Source organism: Chelon labrosus, assembly GCF_963514085.1.
Source record: "Chelon labrosus genome assembly, chromosome: 15".
In the NCBI taxonomy this organism is placed as follows: Eukaryota; Metazoa; Chordata; class Actinopteri; order Mugiliformes; family Mugilidae; genus Chelon; species Chelon labrosus.
In genome coordinates this window covers 9,796,959-9,822,685 of record NC_140348.1, presented here as the reverse complement: position 1 = coordinate 9,822,685, position 25,727 = coordinate 9,796,959, and the positions used below count along the sequence as shown (strand labels likewise).

Here is a 25,727-nt window from a genome sequence, read left to right as displayed (position 1 = left end):
GCTGATCTCCATTCAAGCTGAGCAGCGTAGTGTTGTTGCGCGTTGTGTAATACAGTGTAGTACGGTGCATTTGAGGTGAACACAGCAGTTATGCAGAGGGAGAGCGGGGAGGGAGAACAGGAGTGAGACGACAGAGAGGTGCAGAGATTTGCAGAGAGAAAGAGACTGTGAGAGCATCCCTAACTGCCGTTGTTGCTATTTATAACCAAGCCCTACTCCACAGTCCTGAGATGCTCTCCCACCTCCCACATACAGACAGACAAATCCGCCTACACACACACACACACACACACACACACACACACACCCACACACACACACAAAGTAATTTGACAACCAGAAATACATCGAACGCAGAAAGGTAGATTTGCTTTTGTACTTGGCACAACCTGCTAACCTGAGCAAACGCTCTGTATATATGAATGAATGAATAGTAGAGCTAGGAGATACTGATTTGGCAATCAAGGTCAGTTTTTTCGTCATCAGGAGCTCTGCAATAATTCATCCTGTTTATCAGAGAGAGTGATAAAAAAGAGGAACTGGGTGTATGATTAGGTGGAGGAAGCATTTGTCCTCACAATAACTAGTTGTTTGTCTTGTCAGAATCTGTGAAAAGATTTTGGAGGGACGAGGGGACAGAGGGACCTGCAGAGGAGGAGAAATAAATCCATGCCTTCTTTTTTCTTTATTGTTTTTTTTTCCTCCTTTCACTTCCTTCCAGGCTGAGTCACTGCTGGTGAGGAGGAAGGTCTGGAGAGGGAACGAGAGAGGAGGAGGAGGAGGTGGAGGAGGAGGGGGAGAAGAAGAAGAAGAAGAAGGGAGGGAGGCAGGGAGATAAGCCACAACAGGAAGCAAAACGACACACACACATAGACATACACACCGCGTGTTTGTGTGTGTGTCTGAGAGAGAGAGACTGCGCGAACGAGAGGGTGAACGGGAAAGGAAGGGAGGGAGAGTGACGCGGAGGCTGGGAGAGCCGGCCCCCCCTCCTCTCCTCCTCTCCCTCTCTTTCTCTCCTCTCCTCCTCTCCTCCCCTCCTCCCTCTCTCTCTCTGTGGAGCAGGCGTGTAGCGGCATCAGACTCGGCGTGAAGGAACCATGAGCGATGTCACCATCGTTAGAGAGGGATGGCTCCAGAAACGGGGTAAGTACATCCAGTACCTCTCTACTTCTATTCTGGTCTTCCGTGCCTCTATCTTCTCTCCTCTTCTTCTCTGCCTCTTGTCTAGACTGAGGGCCTGGTCGTGCCTGTCCACATGTGCCGGTGTGAGGATGTGAGTGTTTGCGATTGAGTGTGTGTAAGGGATCACATGGATGTCTGATTATCAAGCAGTGTATATGTGTGTGTGTGTGTGTGTGCCCCACAGGGATGTATGTATTTTTATTATAAGCTTGGCTTGATGGCTGTTTGTTTGATGAGCCTCTATGTGCTTTAATCAGGCTGTGTCTGAAAAAGCAATGTGTGCATGGGTATGTGCATTTATATGTATGTACAAGTGTGAGTGCAGTTAATAACATCTAACATGGCCTCGTTACACTGCTGCTGCCTAGTTTGTTGTCATGTCAGTATGTCAGTTAGTTTGTGAAATGAAGTTAGTTCTGTCTCTTGGGTATTATTCAACAAAGTTATGTCTTAAGGTTGTAGAAAATCCTGAGTGGTGTCATCAAGAGTCATATGACATGGGGTTGGGATAAAGTCGAGGGGGGTGTACTGACAACACATCCTGTTTACAACTGAATGAATGAGAAATAGGGAAAATCTTGCAATAGCATGTAGCAAAAATAGCACTTCCCTGTTCTGGGCTATATGTGTGGCTGTTGCAACAGGTGAAAAGTCATTTGTAACAAAACCAAACTGAACTGCCTAAACGTTATATACAGTACACTAGCTCTGTGATGGTCACATCATTGAGTGGTGGACACAACATACACAAACCTCAATTTCCTGGGGTGTGTGCCGACTGATGCTGAGTAAGTGTATGCAAATGTGTGTGTGTTTTAGAGACAGAGCTTCAGGGTTGGAGCAGGGGGGATTTCCAGACTTTTAGGCCAATGATCATCCTCCTCTTGACTGTGATGGTGTCTAGGAATGTGTAACAAAAACTGTTGAACAGGAAGTGACATGCATACATAACAGACAGCAGGTTTCTGGGTAATGTAGGCTAGAGCTACTGCACAGCAGGAGGACATGCTGGACGATGGAGTGCTCCTTACTACGCAGAGTGCATGGAGTCAGACACACATACACAAATACAGTACACGGTCTGAATTACTGAAGAAGAGGGAGAATCTTTGTCTATGTGTGCCAGCGTGCCAGTGTGATCCTCAGACAGTCTGTGCATATTAAGAGGAACACATCGCCCCCAGTCACGACGCAGCAATACCAGTATTCGTCAGTATGAGAGAAAGCTGGAGGTTAGGGAGGGAAGGAGGGGTGTTTGTTTGTGTCAGGAACATGAATGTTTGTCTGCATCATATGCTAAATCTTTGTCTGTGTTTGCGTATGTGGAGAGAAGCAGGGTTAGGGTGCTGACTCACTGTCCAGGTCGTGATACCGCAAAGACTGCAGTCTTAGTCATTAGATGGCTTTTTACTCAAATGAAAGAGCCAGAGAGACCAAGAAATATAGTGAAACCCCAAAAGCTTTTGTGCTAATAAGACTGCATTTAGTCATGTTTTGACTGTCTGGAAGACCCTCTACTTTCTAACTGGTCTACCAAATAATGTGCATTGTTTTGTTGTGAATTGAGTTATGTGAAGATGGTGACACAAACAGAAAGACTAAAAGACTGAACAGAAGCAGGATTAGGACGATAGAGCATTGGAAATCGATGGGAAAATAAGAAAGAGAAACTGTGTAACACGTCTCACAGGAAGGCTTTTTATTAAATCAATCATGAGAAACCTGTTTATTTTATTAAGTCAGATTACCTAACTAACAGCTAGGTTTGTAAGTGTTGTTTGACAGAGTAATTTGGTTTTTCTTTACATGTTAGTTATTTGGTCTTGGTAACTGCTTGTTAAAATGTTTATGTTTTGGGTTTAGTAGTGAATTGTTTTAAATGAATGTGTTATATTTTGGTCTACAATAGCTGGTTACTACACAATGTGCTGAATGCTCTGAAACTTTGTTGCTGAATAGTAATTTACATAGTTATAACAGGAAATATGTAATTCCTCTATTTCACTTGTGCAAAAAATGTTATCTTATGTTATTTAAACTTATCTTGGTGGACCGATGGTCTGGCTGTTTATGAGCTTATACATGGTTTAGGTATAAAGTGACAGTGACACTTTGATGAGGCTATTGATGTGCAGAGATTTACTTATTTGCCAGTTCATTAGACTAGTGAAAATGTATGCATTCCAATATAGCAATCCTGCACTAAATCTTAGCTTCATGGTATTTAACATTTGTCTAAAATAACTGAGAGAGCTGTTGATGCAACAGTGTTTTCATTTTCAAGGCTGTGGTTTGTTGTACTGTACTGTCAACCCCATTTTAGTCAGTGGGCTAGGAAAAATAACAGAAACACTTGCTAGGAAAAATAACAGAAACACTATTGTGTTTAATTCAGTACAGTTTAAGAGGACCCCAGTTACCTTTTCCAAATGATCCTACAGTTGAATTACCACCTTGCTTACACTGTTTCAAAATAAACTAATCATTGTAACATGAAGGGGGATTTAGTGCATTTAGTACTGTTGTATTTAAATGGCTTAGTTTTCACTAGTGTACCTAATGAACTGGAAAGTTTCAAGAGTGTATGTGTCTGTTGGTTTAAATCTCATTGCAGGAGTTTATCTTCAGTCGTTTGACCAGAATATGTAAATGATGACGACGAAAAGAATTTCATAAGAAGGTTGCTTTTCATTGCTTTAGTATGTCTATTTTTTGCTTTGTCTTTTATAGTCTGACCAGTGGGTTTGGTCATAAAGTTAAGTGACTGATAGATTCAAAGAATGAAAGTGTTTCCCCTTCATAGCAAAAAGTACTGATGAATGGGGATGACTCCTTCCTCATGGGAGTGCTCAGTAGGTTTTGTTGGGAAAAGCCACAAACCGTTCAAAATAACTGCTACTGTAAATGTACTGTAATAATATCAAAGTGTTATGTTTGTTTTTTAAGTCCTTCCATTCTTTCTTTCTTTAATTTTTACTTTGAAAAGTTGCTCAAAATTAAAATAAGATAATCCTTTATCTGTCCCACAAGACATTAATCACAAAGTCCTAACAGATAATACAAGCAGAAAACAGAAAAATGACTGAATGTAAAGGCAAACCTCACCACCAGTTCATGATCGTCAGGAACACCTCTACAAAATGCACAGTGTGTCCTCAGATGACCGAGCCTTTCAGTGCTCACTTAGTCAGTAGAGTGTTGATGATTTCCTTCCCCCTTTCATTGAATCAGAGTGGAGAGTGCGTTTTGGCTGCATCACTTCTTGATCCTTTGAAATAATAAATAGTGGATAATCCCATGATCTTTCACACAGTGCAGCACAAGATTTACAAGTAAGCAAAAGTAATTTGAGAACGTATTATTTTCTTAGATACTTTGAGAGCGATGGAGAATCAGGTGGAAAGATGCAGGTTTGGCTGTGGAAGGGGGTGAAAATCTAAATCTGAAGTATAGCCTTTCATTTCCGCAAAAGCTAGGACTTTACCTTCGGTCAACCCATGTGAGGCCACAGAGGTCACAGTCAGCCACTGTAGTTGTGGATACTGTTACCTCCACTAGATCAGCCCACACAGCAGTCAGCATAACAGATGGCCAGGAGGAAGGAGACACTGAAGGAGAGAGATGGGGAGAATAGCATGATCTTTTATTTGACGCTCTGTCTGTCCTCCACAAGTGTTTTTTGCATGGCTGTTGATCAAATGAGATGCAGTTATGTCAACGGTCGGTGTCTTGTTATAGACTTGTTCTGAGGTCGTCTTAAGATCAATGATTCCTTGTCTCCTTGCATCAAGAGGATACTGTACATACTTCCATTTGCAGTTGTCTTTCAGTCTCATTGGTTTCCACATGTTTCCCAAGTTTATAGTAAAGTCACAAAGCTTTGATAATTGATTGTCTTTATATACCCTGCAGTTCAGTTTATTAAAATACTGTAGATGTAAGTGTTTCTTTCTTGAACTGCACAGATATTACAACTAAGGTTTTCTTGATCATTTAAAATTTTACTCAGCCATTTCAAAGCAGTGTACAACATTGTATTTCCTGTTTAGACTTTTATAGATATTACAAACATAAGGTAGGATTAGGGTTTAGTTAAATGGGGAATGTATTGTGCATTTCCTTGATAAAGGTTTAAAATGATTTATAAAGCCCTCTTTGTACAGGAAGATAATCAACTGCGTATCTACTACCATAAGCAAAGACTATGACTATTATCATCACCTTGATAATATAAGAACTGGCACAGCAGGAAGTTGGAGAATTTCTCTTCTGGCAATCTCCAATTTTTAAGTGGAGATTGTTGTTATTGATTACTTATACAGTGTTAAAAGTTAATAGGGTCTTGTGTGTTATTCACATTGACATAATACGAGTGTTAAATACCATTTCTACATCCCATACTTTCACTGCAGTACTTGTCTTATCTTTAGATGTGTTCTGCTCTTTCTGCCCATATTTTGACTTTTTTTGTTTGCAAATCACATTCATATTATGCAGAATTCTCACACTATGGGCCCTCTCGGTATGGAGACAGTCAAAAAGTGACTGTGAGATATTCAGTGTCTCACTTTTTGAAAGTCTGTCAATGTCGCCAAACCTCCCAACCTGTCTGCTTCTTGCCATGATGTTATGAGGCATCGTGATGAAATGGGAAGCATCACGCCTGTCCTTTTTTCATTTTTTTTTTACACATATTTCTTTGAACGCTATCTCAACAATTTAATCCCCTTGGGAACTGTATGTGCTGTACTGTATACCTTAGACTGCTGTGGAGTTCATTGGGTGCAGTGCAGTGAGGCGGCCATCTTGGCTGAGTGAGTTCAGTGAGTTCAGTGTTGCTGGAGGCTGGCTGGCTGGCTGGATCAGGTGGCAGTGCCAGATCTCTGATATCAATCACCAGCCGCCGCCACTGTCTGCTGTGTCGCCCTTCTCCTCTCCTTTCCTCTCCTTTCCTCTCTTCTCCTCTCCTCTCCTTTTCTCTCCTCTCCTCTCCTCTCCTCTCCTCTCCCATCCTCTCCTCTTCCGTTTTATTACTCTTTTTTCCTCACTGACCATCTTGCTGTGCTCCTCTTTCAGTCCCCTCTGTTTCTCAAACTCACATGCATATACAGGGCAGTAGCAGACATGCAGACAGTGCAGGCTTTGTTATGAATGGCATCCTCTTGCACATCCGGAGGAAGTGTACGCTCCAGTGTGGCTTTACAAACGGTCTCCATTGTCCTAAGAATGACTCACTCTACACTGCAGAGAATGGCAGTCAGCCAGACAGTCAGACAGACTGACAGCACAGCACAGCACAGACAGACCAGTCTGCAGAGCCTACAGACAAACAGCACAGGAAAGATGGGCAGAGAGACAGATAGTTTGTGACAGATACAGCCTCCATAGAACAGAGGCAGATGACTTGCCAACTGAAGAGACCTGCAACTGGCGGGTATAGACACCGAAATGAAAGGCAGATGGGTAACACACCCAGACAGGCAGTGTGTCACCTTTGTGTCCAAAACTTGCACCGGGTAGGAATATGAAAGTGCACACATGAAGCAAAAATTGTCATAAATTTATACTGCAAGAGAAAAAGATGTCGCAATGCACAAAAGTAAACAGCAGTGAGCAGTCTATCATTTAAGAAATGTTGAGCTATCTTCTCTCTATCCTTGTGTTTTAGTTTAGGAGACAGTCAGCAATAGGCTCTTGTGGAGATATAATAATGTTTCCACTATGCATCATTACTGTGTTGGCACTACTTTGCCTCAACATTATCTCGAATAACTTTGTCCTGTTCTGTAGCTAAATAGCCTGCGGCAGTGAAACTCTGTAAACTCAGTCAGTAAGATCAGCTGTGAGGAGAGCAACCTTGTAAAAGCAATGCAAACAGAGATGGAATAATGGATGGGTGTGTGAATGGACTAATATGGAGAGAGGCAGTCTTGAATAAATGAATGAATGGATCAATGAATGGAGTGCTGATCACTGCAGATGGAGAACTTGGATAGAGGAAGCGGGGGGGATTGAAGGGAGTAGAGGTTGAGTAATGGGATTAGTTTGCAGCTCAGGATCATCAAACTGCTTACCCTCAAACATTTGATCACAGTGTGGTTGGATGTACATACATTTACGCATGTGCAACATTGTCATTAATATAAAATGTTATCTATTAACAACACAATGTATAAAGCCCTGTTAAAATCCAGAATTCAAAATTTCAATTGCCAAAATGTTCCTTTATTCAAACGTATTCACACACTATACATCAGAACACCTGTTGCTTGATTAGTAATGAGTGTGATCAGAAGCGGAGTCTCAGCCAAACATATTGTATGTCATCTGCTAGGAATAATTAATCAAATAGCAGAGGATGATGTTATTGCAGTTTGTAACAAAATCATGCTTCGTGTTCTTTGGGCAATATATTAATGTACTGTAAATCATCATTTAAATGAAGCTTGTTAGACCTTTTCACTGTTATAACACAAATACAACAACAAACAGATGATTTAACATGGATTTCTATAAACATTGGTATATTATCTAACTAGCACTGAACTAGCTCACTTTTTGTATATACATTTTTGCAAATACTTTCTGAATAGTCACATTATTAAGGGGATGCTGTTTAAAAACAAAACCTATACGTTTCTATGAATCCTAAATTACACTTCTCATTACATCGTACTTCTCATTAAATAGTCTTTTGTCCACTTCTACTTGGACACCTGTTGTTTGTTTTTGTAGTGTTGTGTTGTGATTTATTGACAGCAGCCGCTCTGTCCTTAAACAAAAACAGCACCTTGAGTTTAAGCAGGAGCCAGAATCAGTTTAAATGTGCAAACACAGAGATTAGACCAAAGGGCTCGTGTGTAGTTTAACATCTTGAGGTATTGTGGGCTGGTTGGAGTCGGCTTTGGCTGATTAGAGGAGGCAGGTTAGAGTAGAGTGGGGGTTGGTTTGGCTGATTTAGGCCAACAGATTAGTGCCTAGTAGTTAACAGCTAGTGTAAGTGTTAGCTGGCAGGAGAGGGGCCCCAGAGTGTGAAGAGTGTGCCACTTGTTCATACTTCTTGGGCCGTTTTAACATTGATCCTACTAGAATAATTATGTTAAAACATGATTTTCAGTTCAATAGATATTAAATAATACGATGTACAATATATTGGAAGCACACTGCTGTTTGTAATTGGAAATACAATTACAAACAGCTGATTCTCCAGTACAAGAGATAATCAAACAAACCCAGAACTTGGCATCTTATTAAATAATGAAACGGCACAGTCTGATAGTATGTCTTAAACAGGTCTTTCAGGGTATAGGTTACCTGATGCTTACCAGAGTTGGAAAAAATGACTGCCATTACTGTAACAGTTCATTCACATCAGTTACATCTTTGTTGTATCTCCTCTAAACTCTGGTGCTGTAGCACAAAGCTCTTATTTGTAAAGCATTAGCTCCATAAAGCAGTACCTCTGACAGAAATTCATGTTGACACCAGGAAGTCAGCAGCTGTTTAATGCGGCAGAAACTATTAAAAAAAGAAATTCAGAGTTTCTGAATTGATTACCTAATCTGATGACTTGTAGATAAAGACACAGGGAACCCACTTTGTTTATTGTTGAACTGAACCAAGGTGAAGAGAGTTGTTAGTAAGTTCTGTGGTGTGTGGAACAAGGACATACCAACACTTCTGAGTTTGTCTGAGAAAGGCCTCTTATGCTGTGCTCACACTGAGCCACAAAAGCTACAGCGTACTCAGCTACATTGTTGGTGTTGCTGCTTTCTAATCTTTGCTGTGTTTTTTGACATAGTTGCAGAACTCATCTGTTTAGAGTTAACCAGTGAAACAAGCACATACTGTATGATTGGTTGAAGGTGAAGCCTTCTCAACTTTGATGTATACTGGGGAGTTTGTTGTTTCATGTTGTCGGCTTCTCTTGAAAAGGATTTTTAACGTGAAACAGAGTATACTATACAAACTACTGCCTGTTATCATCTTCTACATTGCGCTTAACATATTATGATTAATATGTCAGCTAACATACAGTTCCACTGTAGCCTTGATATTACATACTGCAAAACTGTGTAATTCCTGAAGAAATGTATGTATGTGTGTGTACTACAGGCATTGCTGGTTCTCAGATGTGAGGTAAAGATTAAAAACTTGCCACTAGTCATTTTGGTCATATGGATAAATTCACGACTGTTATATACTTCCTTCAGCTGAGGATGCTCCTGTTATGTCTGACTTAATAGTTGAGCTGCATGCTAATGTCACAGTAGTGAGGTTAAGGGGACTGTTGGTCTATTTATATCTTCCCACCTGTAATCTGTCTCTGACAGGATTAACTAAGCCACAAGCTTCAGTCTGCTATGCCATACAGACACTCTGAAAATGTGAGCCTTGAATAAATGCATGCATTCACACAGTGAGAACAGTGTGTACAGTACACACAATGCACTTGGATGCATAAAATGTGATTAATGATGATTTCCAGGAAAGCCAGGATAAAAACAGAGAGGAGGAAGAGACCTAACAGTGACAAAATCTCAGCCTCCTCTGTCTCTGGTTGCCAGTCTCCAGTCATTAATTAGCCGGCCATGATAAAATTCCCCATTTCCAATCTGACACGAGTGTAGAGCAGCGGACGGCAGTAGTAATCATGTCAGCGAGGCTTGGCTCAGTGTTCTGAGGGGGCTAAATGGCCCCCATATGGTCCGCTGGCTGGGGCCCGGTCCTCACTATGCTCTCATTAAACTAGTGCTTAATATACCAAGGTAAAGAGGGACACACACACACACACACACACACTATGCATACACTCAGCTGTAAGAAACAAATCAAAGCATCTGACAGGGGAGTGGGCACAAAGGGACAGGAGGACAAGGAGGTGGTGTTTGTTTCTGTGTTTGCATGTGCATGTGGCGTGTGTGTGTGTGTCTATGTTTTGAGAGACTGACGCTGTACAATTGTTGACTTGCCATCTGTCATCAAGCAAAGAATTCTCTCTTTGAGTGTGTGTACATAGAAAGGAAAGATGAGACGGGAAAGAAAGAAAGAAACAGCGAGTGAGGTGCAGATGTCTCACAGCATAGCGGCTGGAACATGAGGTTCAACAGCAGACTGCTGTATGAGAGGAGGTGGAGGGGGAGACCAGAGAAGAAAAGGGGATGAACATCTGCCATATTCACATATTGCTCCGTGGTTTGAGTGTTTCTACACAATATCTTGAGTTTGAATAGTCTTGGGAAATGGCCTGCTCATTAAATATCTTGCAGGACTAGAGAGGCAAGTTCACATATATTCCTCAGTATTTAATCAAACAATGGAAAAGAAGGGGACACTTCTTTGCTTCTTAAGAAGATGTTTATGTATGTATTACCTTGGGTGCCTAAGTATGTTTTTGTGATCTTTTATTATTATTTTTGAAGGGCAACGTGAAAATAACCTTGATAAAGATGATGGAAATACACACATTTATATTTAAAAACTCACTTATTTCAAGCTGGTAGTTCAGGAGACTTTTAAGTCACCTTTGCATGCTTTGTAGTACTAAGCACCGGGGATAAAGAATCCATCATGGCTCCAGTATATATCGTCTGTTTTCATCATCGGTGAATGTTGGTTTTTTATTGTTATAATTGATACAATGAGTTTATCTGACAATACTGAGCTGTTTCTGGTGCTCTTAAAAGGTAAAAAGTTTGTTACATGCTTTGGTCCAGACTTTAAAATTCAAGTAACAGACTTCAGGCTCAGTACAAATGCTGAGTGTTAAATGAAAGATTGTTTTCATATAATACTTCTCTTTAAAATAAGATTTTTTTCCATACAACATAAATAGCATATAGAGTCGCCTTTGTTTCTTTTGAACTGTCTCAGAGCCTCAAGTGCCTGATGCCTACCAGCTGAGGTGGACATGTTGTCAAAAACAGCCTCTTAGACAGACAGACGTTACACCATGACAAACACCAGCTCTCAGGGAAGGAGAGAGAAGTGTTTGCCTGAGATGAACTGACATATAGAGCTGCATGTCACATCAGAGTGTGACAGAGGGGCAAGCACTCATTAATTGCAATCACACTGTGATTTGCTTGTCCAAACTCTACAGTAGTTCATGAAGTTAATCTGTCTGATTACAACTAAACGGGAAGTCACATGGGCTAACAAGTAGCCCTTTTATTGAACAGTGTCCTTGTGAGACGTCAGGATTTTTTAGCAGCAGATCAGCCAATACAAATCTGATGACAGTCTCTGTAACTTTTGTAACTTTTGCACTTATGCATGGCATACAATTAGAGTATGACTAATTTAACAGAAATTGGATATGGCTGTGTTTTGAGACATTTTGTAATGTTGCGTTTTACAAGCTTGTTTAACTGCAGTCCATCATGTTTCCTTATATCCATAAAACTGAACTATATACAACAATGTGTCCTTCCACAGGGAACTGTCACTGACCTGCCAGTTAATTGGGAACACCATGTAAAGACGACTGTATTCTCATATGACAGTCCTGCACTAAATCCTTTTGTTACAGTGCAGTTTATGTTGAAACGGCACAAACAAAGGTGGTAATTCAACTGTATGACCATTCTGGAGGATGTAGTTTGTGGTGCTGTTAGACTGTAATGAATTAAAAACAAAAGTGTTTCTGTTCACTAAAATGGGGTTGTCAAAATAATAGGAACATGTGTCAGTATAGCGCGATATAATTCAATAGTACTACAATCAGTAGCCTCCAAAATAAAAAACATAGTTGAATCAACAGCTCTGTGAGTTATTTTAAACAAATGCTTAATACCGTAACCTTCACAAAGCTAATTTAGAGCAGGACCGTTCACTAGTGTGAACTAATGAACTGGCAATGAGTATACATAATCAATTATATTAAGAACAGATTAAACAGTCTTGTGCGTTTGTGCAAACAAAAATGAAGGAGAAAATGATCCAAAGAATGAGTCAACAAGATGTACCCAGTATGAATGCACCCTGATGGCCAGATGGGCATACAGTGGGGCAGGTGGAGAGACAGACAGGTAGCCAGGCAGGACAGAGGGGAGAGCAGGGAGCAGCAGTTAGTGAGGTGGAGACCACTTAGTGTCGGCCCCTCAGTGCAACACATGAATGGAGCCTTTGAATGAGGTGCGGCTGGGCTGGTGTGTGTGCGGGAGGGGGAGTTTGGGGTGGGGGTGGTGCTCTTGACAATACTTGGGGTATAGTACTTGATTGTTTACTCCTGCCTACTGGGCTACGCTATTGTGTTGTAGTGTATGTGCATGTGTGTGTTTACAGAGTATGCCGTGTGTGAGCTTTGCATGCGTATAAGTTTACAGACAGACAACTCAGAGCTTCTCAGGCGCTCTAGGAAAGTGCAGGGCCTTCACAAAAGACCAGGGGGGTCTTATGTTGTCCACACAAACACACACATGCACATGTAACGCCAGCTGCCGCCCACAGCCCCAGCCCAGCATTTCTGAATTAATAATACAGAGCCAACCACTCTGGAATAATGGTAACTCTCACACACACGCACGCACACACACACACACACCCCCATCCATCCACAAAGCTTTGCACCTGTTCACCACTGCTCAACTGGATAGGGCTTGGCTCAACAACCACCACACACACGCGCGCACACACCCACACACACACACACAAACACACCCACGCCCCTTGTTGCCTGGATGTTGTAGGCAATAGTTAAGACAGCTGTGTCCTGACCCTGCCCTTCTTTTTCTGATGACAGCTATTCTTAATGACTGATTGGTCCAGCTGCGTTACTCTACCTTCCTGATTGGCTGGTTTTACATCCAATGAGGAAATAGAACTGAATATGAATTTGAATATGAATGTTAGATTTAAATTGGGAACCTCAAAGCAATGCTCTCTGGTGTGTAATTATTAATGTATAGTATTACTGAATATTTATATTTAAACAGCATAATTTTTTTTTAGGCATCCTTCAATTCGTTAACTATATTACACAAATTGTTCTTAAAATAACTGTAAGATAAAAATAGATGGCTTTGATTTAAAGACAGGACATGCAGCACTTTGTAAATATACTCTGCTTAATGTAGATGTCAGTGATGTAGAATGAATAAATAAATAAATAAATCATTGGTGCCAACACACAATGTCGTCCAAAAGAGAGAACACAGAGATGCAATATACCAGCAATCAGTGCAATTTGATTAGCCTGCTCATTGGCTGTGTGTGCCTTTCCTAATCGCATTGGATCCACTGCATTCTGAACACAAGCAGCATGGCATTCCTAATGTTATTGGGTATTTGAATGCAAGGGCTTTTTGTTCTGGTTAACTTTGATTGTTTTTAAACCTTCTTGACATGCTAGAAGACATCCTGACAGATCAGTCAGGAGCACATTATGTGTTAGTAGCACATTATGCCTTAGTTTTTATGTGTGTGTTTGGTATTTATGGGAAATAGAGCATTAAACTGAGCTGTATTTAATTTGTGATAGGATTTACTATAGATATACCTGGTTAATGTTATATCTGCCTTCTGCATTTGGACACAGTATGAGCTTATAGGCTGCAACTAACCATTATTATTTCAATAGTTGATTAATCCTTTGGTTAACTTACCTATAAATAATAACTTCTAAAATTTACCTTTCAATGTTTACTCTAGCATTTTCTCATAAAAATGATTTGTTTTAGAAATGAAACTTCAGATAAAACTGTAACAGTGCCAATAATTATCTACATATACAGTTCATCAGTAAAGTTCACATTTATACAGTTTACGCCTAATTAGAAAGGTGTTGTTAACTTTATTCAAGCAATTTATCAACATAGAGCAGCAGCGGAGGCGGCACAGCGCTGTGGTGGTTAGCACTGATGCCTCACAGCAAGAAGGTTCTGGGTTTGAATCCAGGCCGACTGGGGCCTTTCTGTGTGGAGTTTGCATGTTCTCCCTGTGTCTGCGTGGGTTCTCTCCGGGTTTCAATAGCTATTTCTCATTGTAATCAGAAATGCACTTATATTATTTATGTAGTTGTATTACACATCTTATAACAAACTGATTGCCATACTAACCATTAGCGTCTGCTCTATAGAGTAATCACTGAGTTCTTGTCTAAATAATAAGGAAATAAGGAAACAACAACACCTTCCAGGCACTGGCTAGCAGACAGTCTTGTCTTTTTGAGAGTTTTTTTCTAAGATGATTGTTTAGAAGAGGCCGTTGCGCTGCTGCTGTTTTCGGCCTTGTCAGTTTCCAAAACCAGATGCATTGATGCAATCCACACAAATCAAGATGGATATAATTGAGTACGGTGACGCTTTGTTCCGGCTATTGAAGTGTTGCATATAATATCAATGCATAAAAGACAATTGAGTTAATATTATATGTCAGAACATAAACTTCCTTTTTTCTATGTTCAAGTCATATTTTTGTGATAGAAATAGTCACAGCCCTTCTCTTAGACTATAAAAAAACAAATGATGAATTAAAATAATACAAACAGACTCACCTGGGGGAGTCCGTATTGCAGTGTATGGATGATAAGAAATTGACAGTTTTTGTAGCAATACCAAAAACATAAGCCACTGAGAGGAGTTTGTTTTGAACCCTTTCTTATGTACTGTACAGGAGGTCATCCTGGGGCCCAGGTGTGTCTCCTGCCACTAATGGTCCTTCTTCACAGGACAGGCCTCTTCAAACAGAAGGGCACAGAGAAGGAAACCGGCGAGCAGGGCAGAGGGGCCACCACAAAATCGTTAAGGCGGAAAACTCTTTACACTTTCTAAATTTCAACAGCCTCCTTGGATATTTTTTTCCTTTGGTGTTACATTTCTTTTTGGAATACAAAGAAGAAATTTGGTGCTTTGTGTTGAAACAAGGCCACAGTCTGAAGCACAGTAATCTGAGCTATGAAAGATACTGAATTTCACTTTCTGGCATATCCTGTAAGTCTGAAAATAATTTTAAAGATGGTACAACTGCCTTCAATTGTATATTTTGGCCTGATTTTTCAGAAAATTAAGCACGGTTGCCCTTAGCTAGTCCACCATTAGTTCTTTCTGGGGTGTTTGATCCCTACAAATTGCAGTGTACTGGCATTTGTGATAGAGTATTGTATTTGTAATAATATATGTAAAGCAGGAAATTTGTTATTTTTGTGGGTTGATGTGATCCCTTTTATTGGTCAGGCCACAGAAACCACCAACATGCTGGACTTTGACTTTGAATTTAAAATGTCGAAAACAGGGTGAAGTTAATTATGTTTTAATGTGACAAGAAAAAATGTAGAAAAGATGTCTTGGTCATTGTTAGTAATAATGAACTAAGCTGGAAAGTTGGAATTTCCTTAGATAAGTGACCTTCAGTCACCCACTGTATGTGTGTATGTGTGGGTGGGAGAAGGGCAGGGGGGTCAACTTGGTAGCCAAAGCCTCCTGTCTGGCACAGGTGGTGTTGAGCAGCAGCCCTCCAGCTAAGATGCTAATATGCTAACACCACAGTAATCCTTTAGTGTTTTAGGAAGCAACAGACCCCGTCTTGTCCTTAGCAACACACATAAACAAACACTTGTTAATAACCATACACATGTTTACAGATTCACTGATAGTCTGCATGCAGAACTATGCGTACTTACGCCAGTAGACAGATAAACACATGGGCCCAAATGTATATATACTGTGCTCTGAGGGGGATTAAAATGAGAGGCATCTTGGCTGTAATGTGTCTGTCAGTCACTGTCCTGTTCTGTGTCTGCATCACAGCAGTGGCCATCATGCTCCAGGGAGCCACCACCATCTACTGGTCTGTAGTGGAACTGCAGGAGAGCGAAGCATAGCTGAGGAGAGCAGGGGAAATAGAATATACAGGAGAAAGGAGAAATATTTACAAAAGCATAGAGAGGTTTAGTGCTAATCCATAGTAATATAGTAATAATCGTACCTTTTCTAAGTAGTGTGAATCTGCACTATGTTGCAGTGCATATAAGTACATATGCGAGTACCTTCTTCTGTACCAGCTGAGGGATCAGAGGGGCACCAGGGCAGTCTGCATAGGTTTGTTTGTGTGTGTGGTGTGTGCATCCAGTGCAGCCTACCAGGAGGCTCTAGCTGTGTGCAGCTGGCTGGGTGCAATCTCCTAGTGGCCCCCAAGGGATGGCCACTCTCCCATGGGTTTCCTCTCAATCTGGCCGCCCTGTGGCGGCCCTGCCCTGTCCCGGCTCTCTCTCACTGTCATAGATGCTTCTCTCATGCTCAAGCACAATCTCTTGCTTAGACTTCTTTTCCCTCATCCTCTCCTTTGGCATCTGCTTGTGCCACACACTGAACCATAGGTTTTTACAGTTGCTCCAGAATTTTAAACCAGATGCAAACCCAGCTTCAGTCTGAATTTAATTCAAATCTGATTCCTCACTTATTCTTATCTTGTTATGCAAGTGGTAAAATGCCTTCTGAGCTTTTACAGGTACCATGCAGTACCGTTTTATGTCATCAGTGACGGTGACTGTATTTAAAGCATTCACGCACACACTAACACCAGCCCAGCCCCGATGTGGTAATGAGACTAATGCACTGTAAGTGGATTGGCTTTGTAGAGCCTGGATTCGCCTTAAGATGTCTGAGCAGACTGGAGTTAGAACTGCTGGGGTCGGGGTCACGCACACAGCGGTATTCTTGAAAACACACTCATGCACAGTGGAGTGTGTCTAAAAAAAAAAAAGTTGTCTTTTCGTTGGTCTTGTTTTTTTCTCACCACTGTTTTGGCCCAGCTAGATTGACAATGAATGTCCTGTCCAGCTACATGCAACCTGTGTCCTTGCTTGAGTTTAGCGCTAATGGACAGACTCTCAGACAGATGTCTTCTTCAAGCGTCTTAACACACAATTCCCCACTTTCTTAACACCAGTGACCTTTGCGCCACACACAGTTACCTCCACCTTTCCCTCACTTGCTTCTGTCATAACAGTACCTAATGTTTGGCTAATCTCTGTCCTGCTTCCTCCTCCACCCAATCTATTAATGCTTTTACTTATATATCGACTGTCAATGCTCATGTACGCAGAAACGTGAAACCCCTCTCCACACTGTTGTGTCTGGAGATTTCTTGACCTTTGTTTATGAGGAGATCTGTCAGCCAGTCATTTCAACTTAAACCCATCCATCGTTTTTCATTTGCTAATTAAGCTGTCAATTATATATTCAATTAATTGATTCATGGTTATTAAATAGTTATTAAAATAACAACAAAAATAGGTCAACTCCATCTCTCAGTAAATGTGTTATTTGTTCTTTTCTGTTAATCCAGTCCTCTGAATACAGTGTTCACTATATGTGCTGTAAAGCCAGACCTCTTTCTGATGGTGAGCTGCTGTGTATGTGCTGGAACGCAGCAGAAATTACCCTCCACCCTCATCCCCGCCTCTCCCTACCTCCATACACCCTCCACCCGCCACCTCTCCAGCTCCCAGAGTGCCAGTCACACAGCCCCGTCTCTGCACCATCTGCATATCAGCTCTAGCCTCGGCCAAAGCATTAAATTAAATCCCTGTTTGGGTTGATTAACAAATGGCTGGTGAGCTCACATAGTTATGGAGTTATTTATTTTATTGTCATCAAGGCTTTTCCTGCTTTTCGTCTGTTTTGCTCTCCGCTAAAGTGTGCTGAGGTGTGCTGATGTCCTGTGAGACAGAGAGAAACGGGAATAGACTTTAAAGTTTGTGCAAGTTTGTGTGTCTCATTTCTGTTTTGCTGGCTGGAGTTCAGGCCTGTCATTTGTACCTGTCTTCTATTTATCCTCTTTGCATTACTCTCTCCTCTATTCTCCCCCCTGTCCTGAAACAAATAGTTAATCAGTCTGCTAATTGAGTGACAGTTAGCTAGTCCATTGTTGTAATTGTCCAATCAGAAAGCTTGGAACGAACGCAGTCACAGCTGATTCATCTCTGCCTCTTACAGCTAAATCCACAAGCTGCAACTGGAGCATGTGCCAACAAGATTTATTTCTCCTAGAAATTCCAAAATGACTTTTGAAAAGTCTTGTTGAGTTTTTAATGCTTAGTTACTTACTTAGTTACTTACTTGATGAGAGTTTCCTGCACATTATCATCCTTGTGTTTCTGTTATTCAGCTGAAACAGTAGATGTGGTTGTTTATAGCTTAAATCCACTTATCATCTTTGTCATAATATTATTTAATACATTTGTAACAATAAAAGGGAGAGTATGCATAAAATGAACCACTGATCATGTTTACATTTGACTCAGTTATGAATCAATTTAAGTACACTTCAAAATGCTTGATTTATTCTCTTGAACATCTTCTGTTCCTTACATCCTTCAGATCACCCACGTTCTCCTGTTTTACGGATATTCTGTCATTCTAACAAGAAACAAGAGACTCCTGTTGTCTTAAGCACTTTATAATGTAGTATTTACTAATTGGCCTTAAGGGAAAAGTAAAGTTGTGCAGAAAACTACATGAAACTGAAGTGAGGAGTCCGAGAGAGATGGTGTGGGAAGGAGACCGGCTGTTCGGTTTTCTCCAGCAGTCCAAACTAGAGACATGTGGCTCCCCAGACAAGCTGTCCAGAGTGGGAGAGCTCGCTGGACTCATTACAGGCAGGGCCAAGACGGGATAGCTTGACAGAACACCATTGGATCATACGGAGGATTGGAACAGTCGGAACAGAATTGTTTCAGTCGGTGTATGTGTGTGTGTGTGTGTGTGTGTGCCTGTGTGCCTGTGTGCCTGTGTTTGTTTGGAACAGCGTGTGTGGACAACTGTCTGTCTCCTCTCTCTCCGTCTGTGCCACCCCTGGCTGCCCCGTCCCCCGCCCCCCAGTGGACACACAGAAACGCACACTCACAGACACACATGCACACCATCTAGGCCCAGCCAGAAGGATTGCTTAAATGTTTTCAGTTGTACTGGACAGCTGAGAGATGAAGTGTCCAACCACAGGCTTCCATTGGTTGGACACCTCATCTAGAAACTGACTCATAGAAATGACTGGACTTGGACCAGTGAGCCAGTTATCACTGCCAGTTTATAATAGTTTTATCAGTTTAACTTTCTCTTTATCTTCACCCATTTTGACAGTCAGTCCATCTCTTTCGCCAATCCAAGTCTGATCAGTTTCTTCCATCATTATTTTTTAAGTTCACAGCAAGAGTGGATAAACATCTGCAGACAAACTTCTGGAAACTTTAAAGTGCTCATACAGATTATAATCTGTATGAGCAGGATCTAATATAAAAGTCCTGCAATAAATCCCCCGTCATGATTGTTACGATGTTTAATTTATGTTGAAACAGTGTGAGAAAGGTGATAATTCAACTGTATGATCATTTTGGAAGATTTAGTTTGTGTTTCTGTTGAACAGCATTGAATTAAATACAAAAGTGTTTCTGTTATTTATCCCACTGACTAAAATGGGGTTCAGAATAATAGAAACACGTGTTGGACTGATTATCTCTGATTGTTTGGCCAGAGTCATTAAGATATTCTCAATGCTCAGGTCTCATTCCTCTGCATCCTTTTTTTTGTTTAGCTTTCTTTTTCTTTTTTTTCCCGTTCCTCTTCCTTATGTCTCTCTCCACCCCTCCCATTCAGCCCCTCTCACAGCACTTTGTTTATCAGTAGCAAGTGATCCAAAGAATATGCTTTGTTTCTGAAAGAACAGGAGAAGGAAATGGAAGAGGAGGAGCGAGTGGGTGGATTTGTGAAAAAGAGAAAAATAGAGACAGAGAGGGGAGGAGAGGTGTGATCTGGTAGTCCTGATGACGCACTGGCACCCGACAGCATTTTGTCTTTCTGTCTGTGTCTCTCTACGTCCCTATGTGGTTCCGATCAGTCACAACCGCTCCGCTACACACACATATACACGTACACAAGTACATACACGCACCTCCACCACCAGCACCCAGAGGTACCGACAGGGCTCGCAGTCACATGGTTCCTTCGGCGGAGCAGGTGTTTTTCTGCGATGTGTTAACGAGCACGGCCTGCTGTCATTTCCGCTTTAAATGGATGTCACAAATAGAACACACACACACATATACACTCTGCCTATTCTCCTCTCCCAGCGAATTAGCCGAAACAAGGTGATCAGAGCTGTTACTGAGCTTTGTGTGTCGGTGTATATTTCTGCGAATACATGCATATGTGCATTGTTGTTTATTAGTGTCTATTCACAAGTTGTATAAAGGTGTGTGTGCATGTCAAGGAACGGCTGGTTAATTAAAAGGGGTTGAGAAGTAGGGAACGTTTGTGTCCTTCTGTGGAGTTTATTTCTGTTGCTTAAATGAGAAAGTGAAATGTTTACACAGCTCCAGGCTTTGGAAAGTGTTGTTGATTGTCAGTTTCTACCATCCAAGCTGTGTGTCTCAGTATTACTTCACCCGGGTACGTTGTGTGGTTGTGCACATGTGCGTGCAGTTTCATCCCCGTATGTGTACTCATTGTACTTGTCCCAACTATGTGTGAATCCGCACATGTGTGCACTTTAATCCATGTACGTATCCATGCTGTTTCCAGTACGTGTTATCTGCCACTGTGGTGTGGAAATGTTTGACACCCATGTAATCCTGCAGCGGGTCATTTCATAAAGCTGTGGTGCCACCTTAGTGCCAGTCTGTGCCAGCCAGTTGAGTAATACTCGGCCACCAGCTGCTCAACAGATGTTATTATTTGTTGCTGCCGTCTAAGAAGGGTTATTCTGTGTCTCATCTCGTCTCATCTCTTGTCTATTCTTCCTCCTTTTCTCCATTGACCATTGATTTGTGTATATTAGTGTGCATAGCCTGCTTGTGTGTGTATTTGGTAGTGGGGTCATCACCTCAACACCTGCCCATGTATCGGCCAGATGATGTTTCTGGCATGGAAAGTTTGAGTGTTGTCCTGGTAAACATGTTTTTGTCATTTTTTACATGATAATCTGATCTGAATCTGGCAAGCACAGTGGGAAACATGGAGATACTGTGTGTATATGTGTGTGTGCAAACACTACAGTGTGTAAATGTGAACAGATGAGAGTTGAGCTCTTAACCGTCTAGGGAGCAAAATCTGTTTTTAATATCATCACCATCATTATTATTGATGTTAATACTACTTTCCATATATGAGTCGGATTTGATAATCATCGTAAGTAGCTTTCAGCGCCATCATCACTTTTCCTCATGATCTGAATTCAGGTGTCTGATTGAACATATTTCAATGTTCCTCTCTTTCTCTTCATGTGTCTCTGCAGGTGAATACATAAAGAACTGGCGACCACGTTACTTCCTGCTGAAGACAGATGGCTCTTTCATTGGCTACAAAGAGAAACCTCAAGATGCAGACCTGCCCTACCCTCTAAATAACTTCTCTGTAGCAAGTACGGCCCTTATCATGCATATGTCAAAATGGCTGCGTGGCGCAGTGCACCAAATCTTAATTCACCTGTATCTTTGCATTGTGTATATGGAGAACATATGGAGAACATAAGTGGGAAAATCATTGTCCACTTAGATGCTGCTTGTGGTTACGTCACTGGAAGCTGTGTACACAAAACTGATTGGCATTCAAATGGTAACATCCACCATAGGTTGTGAGAAGCTGCTAGGCAACTGTTGGCATCTAGAAACCACAGCAAGCAAATGGCCATGTAACTTAATGTTGGAAATATAAAGGCATGACAAAATGATGAGGCCACTGGGAATAACAGTATTTTACTTATACATATTATAGCACTACAAAGAAACCTCTATACAACTTAATTGCAATATTGAAACTTACCATTAACTTCTGTAATTTCTGAAAACACCAGCAAACACATTTTTTTTCATTTTCATTTACACTAGATTGTGATAATTCAATTGTAAAATGCAGTAAACTCTAAGCTTTCTAATCCTAGGAGGTATACAGGAAGACTAGAGTAGTAGCAGTATTAAAAGTAGTACCTGTATCTTTTCCCATGTAGCTTGCACTTGTCTCTGTAGGTTCATAATAACAATGATATTGATAAATTGACACCTGCTGTAATTAACCGCTGTAGGATACTTCTGATTATATTTTTATAGAGATGTAGCTGAAATGTTCCTGTGGCTTCATCACACTGAGCCACGGTGAAATGGTACAACAGTCTTTGCTTGTCAGTCTTACAGAATTCACGGAGGGCTCTAATTAACCATTTATCAGTATATCATCTGTCTGCACCTGGTTAACAAGCTCCACAACACCGTTGACATGTGTAATTAGCCAACTAATGAGTTAACGAGATTCATTTTAATGTCTCTTGCTCTCATTACCATCATCACCTCACATTGTTCATACAGGGAATGCAGACTCTGTGTAAAACTTTATAATATATATTCATTACTGAATGTTATAATGGCATTTAGCTTTGGAATAAAATTATTGTCCCTAAACTGCGCCCTGTAACCTGATATAAGAAAGAACTGACTTCCTACTAACTCACAGTACTCTTAAGATGTGTCATGGCGTTGAAGGAGACACAAAAGATTCAATTTAATATACTCTTAAATTTATTTATTTACGAGTGGTAAAGAACATGTACAGAAAAAAACAACGTTATTCTTTTGTGAAACAGTAAACCGTAAGCTTTTTAATACAATTGACACACAGGAAAGCTATGGTATAATCAGTATAAACACATAAAAGCTTGTCATTCCAGTACAGTGGAACCAGTCTAACCATTTGCTATTTAGGATTGATTCCTAAAATGACATTTTATGTTTGAAAAGGTTAAAATTGTATTCCCTCATGACTGCTTTACTGTAGCTATCACATAAGTGCTGCCCACACTTGTATATCCAAAAGGAAGTAAAACAAAAGCAACAAAGGGACTTTGTTGAAGACCTTTCATTCACTCATCCAAGTTGCTGCTTCAGTTCTAAATGACTAAGTGTCAAGATTTTATTAGGCACATCTGTGTGTGGTACTCTCTTCAAAGTCACAGTTACAGCCTGTTAACAACCAGATTTTCTCCTGCTGTGGGAGGACTTTATTTTGTTCTTGTCTTTTCTTCCAATGAGTCGGGGAAACTTTTCAGGAACAAAATTTAAGCCTGTGCTGCAAGTGACTGATAGGTGGTGCCTCAGTTCACCTTACGTGGATAGTGAGGATTTTTTCTATATTTTGTAGCTTCTTTTACTCCTTTGAAATCTGTCTTCTCAGCCTAAAATATGTACTGAGAATTATAAGCAATAATAATGAATCTTAGTAAACGTTGTTGAAAATCAATATAATAGCAATAATCTCTGAGAGCAATGATTAAACATACTGTATATAACAGGTAATATTTCCTTTTAATTTCTTTAATAAATATAACTTTTGAAAGTGCGCTATAGCAGATAGAATTAAACAAGACTAACAAGGAAACACTGCACAGAAATATTTGATAATTAACCAAATGCATATTTCCACACGCACAAATGTGAAGTGTCACAGCAGGTAAAAGTCTCAAAGCTGTTGGCATGAACCGTGTTCCTTTTCTTCTTCTTTTTTTTTTAAAAAAAATAGAAAGAATTTTATTAATCAGGTCGAAATGACGTAAAAGCAGATAGGGCCGTTTTGATTGCATCATTTTGGAAATGAAACCAGATTATCTAATTATTTGATAGAAATGATGAAAAAAGATTAATTATTTCGTCAGTACATCACCAACAGCTGTTAATAAGTAAATGGTTGCATCTTATGAGGTTGTTTATTCTATTTCATGTTCATACATCACTGGCTACTTAACATAATCTGATATGTACTAAGCTGGTGTTTCCTCTTTTGGCACAAGGCATGATGCAGATGTCATCATTTTTACTTTACTTTACATTTACCATCAATCATTGCTTTCAGATTAGACGAAGCATTATACAGTGAGGATTGGTGGTAGGATGGGCGTACATGGAGAGTACAGTTGAATAGCCAAAACAGAAAATATGATGAATCGTAGAATGCAAGCTGAGAAAATGATAATGAATGGTATATTGAAGGACGGAGGAGGAGAGTGAAACACAGGGGTCCAGAAGGGAGGACAAGTATGGTGAATGAGCTGAGCGATGGGAGTTGATAGGAGGGGGCAGAGGAAGGGAAAATTGGAGACATGGGGAGGAGAGAGGAAGAAGAGATGGAAGATGGAAGGATGATTAGAGTGGAGAGCAGTGGATGAGTTGGAAAGTGAGGCTTTTGTGGATGGTGGAGAGGAAGGGAGCATGAGGGAGGAGAGGAGGATCATCAGTGCCGAACAGACAGGGAGGAGGAGATGAAGACAGGAATGGAGAACGAGGAACGAGGGGAGAGGAAAAGAGTTTGAGGAGGACAAGCCAGGCCATACATCCGGCCCCGGCTGCTTGGCACAGCACCGGCACTGCCACATCTGTTGCCCAAAGCTGGGAGGCCAGGTGGTGTGTGTGCGAGTGTGCGTGCATGTACGTGCATGTGTGTGCGTATGTCCGCGTGTGTGTGTGTGTGTGTGTTTATTTGTGCGCGCCTGTGTGTGTTTATGTGCATGTGAACAACAGAAGTGGTCAGATGGAACAGAGATGGTACAGGCCTGTTCCCTGCAGAGGGACTCATACATACAAGCCTGTCGCACACACATACACACACACACACACTGATGCATGCACTCACACACACCCCCTAAACTGCTACACAGATGTCACAATTGCCTGCTGTGGCAAACAACCCAATTTCAGCTAACATTCAAACTTCACTTATACGTGTGTGTGTGTGTGTGTTTTGGCATAAACCACAGCATGACCTTGTTTTCTGGCAGCTCAGCAGGCCATGCTCACAAGTCAGGTAGTGACTTGTGTGTGCGTGAGTTTACATTAAAGCTCTGCTGTGTGTATGACCTGAGCGGTGTTGTCATTAACCTTCCTGTCTATATTTAGGCTGAGCCATGACATGCTGTGCTGTGCCACGCTTAAACAGAAAGTAAATGGAGGAATGGCTAGCCAAGGATGGAAGGTAGGAGGAACGGACAGAAGGATAGATGAGAGTAAATGAGAAAATGACAGGAGACAAAAGGGGAAGGAGGGGAGGAGAAAACATGAGAGGGAAATGGAGGGTGATATATGTAGAACAAGTGGGGGAGGCAAGAGAACAGAGGATGGATCATTATGCCGTTTTACATCAGTTCTTGTCCCCAATAACTGCAGACACTGCTGAGGGACGCAGAAGACGCGTTCTTTCCCACAGCGAGCTCACAGCCCCATCTGGCTATGTGTGCATACGTTTCTGCGTCTGTGTACTGTATTATGCGTTTGTGTAATAATGGCCTACTGTATTGCCCATTTCCAATGAAAAGTGTCTCTATGGCTAGTCGCCAGATGCATATGTGGAGCAGCACATAATATCCCTTGGCAAAGGAAAGCGTCTCTATTTGAGTCATTGGTTGCTGAAGTTATTGTCTATTTTTATTACACAAGCAACATGTTTTCTTATATTAAGAGACGCTTGTTAATCAGCGTGAATTTCTTTGGGTTTCAAACTATCTAGACCTATATTCTGTCCATGTAACACGTTTCTGTCACTGAAAGAACAACACAGGTGCTGCTGATA

At 41.0% G+C, this 25,727-nt stretch overlaps 1 protein-coding gene across 2 annotated transcripts in view; it reads left to right on the top strand.

Annotated features, from left to right (window-relative positions):
* The first annotated feature begins 834 nt into the window (after positions 1-834).
* Positions 835-25,727, top strand: part of LOC311500701 (RAC-gamma serine/threonine-protein kinase-like) — a 39,550-nt gene continuing 14,657 nt past the window's right edge. Inside the window, exons 1-2 of one of the 2 annotated variants that reach the window (XM_084562252.1) lie at positions 835-1,146; positions 21,415-21,540. In XM_084562252.1, the coding sequence (XP_084418378.1) occupies positions 1,101-1,146; positions 21,415-21,540 (172 nt within the window). In that variant the 5' untranslated portion in view covers positions 835-1,100. Of the gene's footprint in view, positions 1,147-21,414; positions 21,541-25,057; positions 25,134-25,727 lie in introns of those variants that run through there. The other variant, XM_084562253.1, reaches the window with a different exon arrangement.